At 49.8% G+C, this 5,357-nt stretch overlaps 1 protein-coding gene across 1 annotated transcript in view; it reads right to left on the bottom strand.

Moving 5' to 3' along the window:
- The window catches only part of NOSIP (nitric oxide synthase interacting protein), a 17,515-nt gene that overhangs the window by 1,068 nt on the left and 11,090 nt on the right, over positions 1-5,357 (bottom strand). Inside the window, exon 5 of the mRNA XM_015850958.2 lies at positions 4,707-4,815. Coding sequence (XP_015706444.1) covers positions 4,707-4,815 — 109 coding nt within the window. The remainder of the gene's footprint in view (positions 1-4,706; positions 4,816-5,357) is intronic.

Raw genomic sequence — 5,357 nt, 5'->3', positions numbered from 1 at the left:
TTATTATGAACCCTTAATTCAAGAGCACACCCCAATTAAGATCTATGGCTGATTCCATAAAAGACCTCCCCCCAAGAGGACCCCCCACACATATAAGTCGGACCTCCCCCAAATAGAGGGACCGCCCTAATTAACGACCCCCCCTTAATTAAATAACCCCCCCTTAATTAAAGAGCCACCGCCCCCAATTAAGATCCAGGTCTTCATTTAATTAATTGACCACCCACATGAAAGATCCCCCCCCAAGGGAGGCCGCCCCTTATTAAGGACGCCCCCCCTAAATTAGACCCCCCTTATTAATAACCCCGCCTTATTAAAAGCCCCCTATTAAAGATCCAGGCCTTCATTCATTAAAGACCCCCAAATGGAAGACCCCCCCAATATAAGGATCACCCCCCAAAGAAGGACCCCCCTTAATTACGACTCCCCTAATTTAAGCCCCTTATTTAATGACCCCCCTTTAATTAATGACCCCCTCTTTAATTAAGAAGCACCCTAACAATTCAAGAATCCAGGCCTTCATTCATTAAAGACCCCCCCATATAAGGACCCCCAATTTTAGGACGCGCCCGTAATGTAAGGGCCCTCCCTAATTAATAGACCCCTTAATTATAAACCCCCTTAATTAATGACCGCTACTTCTTAATTTAACGAGACCCCAATTAAAAAGAGCAGCCCCTTCATTTAAGACCCCCCTCAATTAAAGACCCCCCCCCCCCTAAGTATGACCCCTCAACCACTTAATTAATGGGGAGAGTGGGGGTTCTTATGGGTCCCTATGGGGCTGGAGTTATTCTTTATGGGGTCCCTAATGGGTCCTATGGGGCTGGGGGTCCCTTATGGGGTCCATATGGGGCTGGGGGTACTTTATGGGTTTCCCTATCGGGTCCCTATGGGGTCCTCTATGGGGTTTGGGAGTCTTCTAATGGGGTCCCAATGGGGTCCTCATGGGGCTGGGGCGTCCTATGGGGTCCTTATCGGGGTCTTGTATCGGCTGGGGGTCTTCCATGGGGCTATGGGGTCCCTATGGGGTCCATTATGGGTCTGGGGGTCTTATGGGGTCCTATGGACGCTGGGGGTCCTATGGGGTCCTATTGTGGGTCCCTAATGGGGCTGGAGGGTTCTATGGGCATCTCTATCGAGATCTATGGGGCTGGGGGTCTTATGGGGTCCTTAATGGGGACCTATGGGGTTCCCTATGGAGCCTGGGGGTCTCTATGGGGTCCATATGGGTCTGGCGGGGTGTCTGGGGTTCCCTATGGGGCTGAGGGTCCTTATGGGGTTCCCTGTGGGGTCCCTATGGGACCTATTGGGCTGGGGGTTCTTCTATGGGGTTCCTATGGGTCTGCTATGCGGGGTGGGGGTCCTTGGGGTCCTTGCATGGGTCTCGTATGTGTGGTCTGGGGGTCCTTATGGGGTCTCTATGGGGTCCATATGGGTCTGGGGGTCCTTATGGGGTCCCTATGGGGCTGGGGGTCTCTATGGGGTCCCTATGGGGTCCCTATGGGGCTGGGGGTCCTTATGGGGTCCTTATGGGGTCCCAATATATTAAATGGGGGGGGGGGTTCTTTAAATGGAGGGGGGTCCCACCACATAAGTGTCTTATATGGGGGGGGTGGGGTCCCTATTTATTAAATGAGGGGTGTCTCTTAAAGCGGCGATGGAGGGAGGTGGGGCCCACATCCCCCCCCTACCCCATATAAAGCAACATAAAGGGGGTTTTTTACAGGGGGGGGGTCCCCATTTTTGTGCCCCCCCCTTTAATTGCTGCGGGGACCCCCCCATTTTTTACGTGTATTTTTATAATGGGGGGGTGGTGGAAATGAATTGACCTTGTATTGAATTGAATTGAATTCTATTCGGACGCGGCCCTTTAATTTTCTATCCCGCGCTTGGTTTGAGTGACAGCATAAATCGGCCCGCCCTTTTTTTCAAAGCGAGCGTTGTGATTGTTGCGGGTGGTGGAAGGGGGCGGGGTGGTCTGTTAAAAGGGCAATGGCGGTGGGGCCCACAGATTATTATTTAGGGGTGGGGGGGGCAATTTGTGGTAGTTTTGGGTCTTAAAAGGGGATCGGCAAAAGAGGTGGGCCAAAGTTTTTATTTAGGGGGTGGGGGGCATATATGTGGAGAGAAGGGTTCTTAAAGGGCCAATGTGCAAAGTGGTGGGGGCACGTTCTTCATTTAGGGGTTGGGAGGGTAATTTAGTGGAGAGGGGGTCTTCAAAGGGGGCAATGGCAAGCGGTGGGGCCCACATGTAGGTTTTTTTTTTTGGGGGGGGTCCATTAAATAAACACCAGGGGTGTGGGGGTTGTGGGGGGGAGCTGGAAATCAGCTTTATTATAAGGGATTAAGGCAACTATTATGGGGGGATATGGGGGATTTTTGGGGGGGGGGGGGGCATCTTTAAATGGGGGGGGGCTGCCTTGGGTTGGGGGGTCTTTAAAATGGGGGATATTTGGGTTGGGGGGGCGTCTTTAAGCTGGGGGGGGCTCTTTAATGGGGGGGGTTTTGGGGTGGGGGGGGGTCTTTAAAATTGGGGGGGCTCTTTGGGTGGGGGGGTCTTTAACAGTGGGGTGGGGTTCTTTAAATGGGGGGGGGTATTTGGCGGTGGGTGGGGGCTTTAAATGGGGGGGGCTCTTTAAATGGGGGGGGTGCTTAATGGGGGGTGGGGGGGATTTTGGGTTGGGGGGGGGTCTATATAATGCGGGGGGGGATTTCTGGGTGGGGAGGGTCTTTAAATTGGGGGGAGGCTCCTTTTTAAATGGGGGGGGGTGTCCTAATGGGGGGGGTCTATTAATAAACTCACGGGGGGGGGGGTTGAAAATCAGCTTTATTATATGGGGTGAAATACAGTATTAATGCGGGGGGAATATGGGAATTTTGGGGGGGGGGAGCTTCTTTAAATTGGGGGGCTCTTTGGGTTGGGGGGGTGCTTCTAAAGTGGGGGAGGGGTCTTTAAATGGGGGGGGGATATTTGGGGTGGGGGGAGTCTTTAAATTGGGGGGGGTTCATTAAATGGGGGGTGGGGGGATATTTGGGTTGGGGGGGGTCTAGTTTAATGGGGGGGGCGATATATTGGGTGGGGGAGGGTCTTTAAATTGGGGGGAGGTACCTTAATGGGGGGGGGGTCCATTATGGAGGGGGGGTCTATTTCAATAAACTAGGGGGAGTGGGGGTTGGAAATTCAGCTTTTGATTATATGAGGATGAAAATACCGTTACTTATGCCAATTACCCCTAATTAACCCTAATTAACACGGCTCGTTAATTACCCTCTGCATTGGGATGATGCCGTTGTCGCTCAGTCCCATCCCTAATTAACCCCCACTAATTAACCCTAATTAACATAGCCCCTAATTAACCCCCCCAATCCCTAATTGACCCCCTAATTAGCCCCTAATTAACCTCTAATTACCCCTAATTAATTACCCCTAATTACCACCCCTCATTAATTACTCTCTGCAGTGCAAATTAACCCATCCCTAATTAACACTCCAGCCCTAATTAACCCCCCCATATCCCTAATTAACCCCCTCCCATCCCTAATTAGCCCCCTTCCCTAATTAACCCCATCCCTAATTAACCCCTAATTAACACCCCCCGTCCCTAATTAACCCCCCCATCCCTAATTAACCCCCATAATTAACCCTCATATCCCTAATTAACCCTCATATCCCTAATTAACCCTCATATCCCTAATTAACCCCCCATCCCTAATTAACCCCCCCATCCCTAATAAAGAGCCACTAATTAACCTAATTAACAGCTAATTAAGACTAATTAGATCCTAATTAAGGCTATTTAACCCCCCATCCCTAATCAACCCCACTAATTAACCACCTCCCATCCTTAATTAACACCCCCAATCCCTAATTAACACTCCCATCCCTAATTAACACCCCAGTCCTAATTAATCTAATTAACCCCCATTCCTAATTAACCCCCTAATTAACCTCCTCCCATCCCTAATTAACAACCCCCCTCCCCCTCTAAATAACCCCCCTATCCCTAATTAACCCCCCTAATTACCTCCCCCAATCCCTAATTAACCTCTAATTACCCCTAATTAATTACCCCTAATTAACACGGCTCGTTAATTACCCTCTGCAGTGGGATGATGTCGTCGTCACTCAGTCCCATCCCTAATTAACCCCCACTAATTAACCCTAATTAACATAGCCCTAATTAACTCCAGCCCTAATTAACCCCCCCAATCCCTAATTAACCCCCTAATTAACCCCCTAATTAACCCTAATTAACACGGGCTGTTAATTACCCTCTGCAGTGGGATGATGCCGTCGTCGCTCAGTCCTATCCCTAATTAATCCCCACTAATTAACCCTAATTAACATAGCCCCTAATTAACCCCCCCAATCCCTAACTGACCCCCTAATTAGCCCCTAATTAACCCCCTAATTAGCCCCCTAATTACCCCTAATTAACACGGGCTGTTAATTACCCTCTGCAGTGGGATGATGTCGTCGTCGCTCAGTCCCATCCCTAATTAACCCCCACTAATTAACCCTAATTAACATAGCCCCTAATNGATGTCGTCGTCGCTCAGTCCCATCCCTAATTAACCCCCACTAATTAACCCTAATTAACATAGCCCCTAATTAACTCCAGCCCTAATTAACCCCCCCAATCCCTAATTAACCCCCCTAATTAACTCCTAATTACCCCTAATTAACACGGGCTGTTAATTACCCTCTGCAGTGGGATGATGTCGTCGTCGCTCAGCGTTTCCCCACTGATGGGGTCCCTCATTTCCTTCCTAATGAGCCGCTCCACGCACTGCATCGTTACCACCGCGCCCCTGCAATTAATTAATTAACATGTTAATTAATTAACTAATTAATTAGGGCGTTAATTAATAATGGGGGATGGAGCCCTTCTATGGGTCTCTATGGGGTCACCATAGATCTCTATGGGTTCCTATGTATTTCTATGGGTCTCTATGGGTCTCTATGGGGTCCCTATGTATCTCTATGAGTCTCTATGGGTCTCTATGGGTCCCTATGGGTCTCTATGGGTCTCTATGGGGTCCCTATGGGTCTCTATGGGGTCCCAATGTGTCCCTATGTGTCTCTATGGGTCCCTATGGTTCTCTACGTATCTCTATGGGTCCCTATGTGTCCCTATGGGTCTCTATGTACCTCTATGGGGTCCCTATGGGTCTCTATGGGTCTCTATGGGTCCCTATGAGTCTCTATCGATCCCTATGGGTCTCTATGGGTCCCTATGGGTTTCTATGGGGTCTCTATGGGGTCACCGTAGATCTCTATGGGTCTCTATGGGTTCCTATGTATCTCTATGGGTCTCTATGGGTCTCTATGGGTCCCTATGGGTCTCTATGGG

Source organism: Coturnix japonica, unplaced genomic scaffold (assembly GCF_001577835.2).
Source record: "Coturnix japonica isolate 7356 unplaced genomic scaffold, Coturnix japonica 2.1 chrUnrandom606, whole genome shotgun sequence".
NCBI classification, from domain to species: domain Eukaryota; kingdom Metazoa; phylum Chordata; class Aves; order Galliformes; family Phasianidae; genus Coturnix; species Coturnix japonica.
The sequence above is the reverse complement of the archived record's forward strand: the minus strand, read 5'-3'. Positions and strand labels throughout refer to the sequence as shown.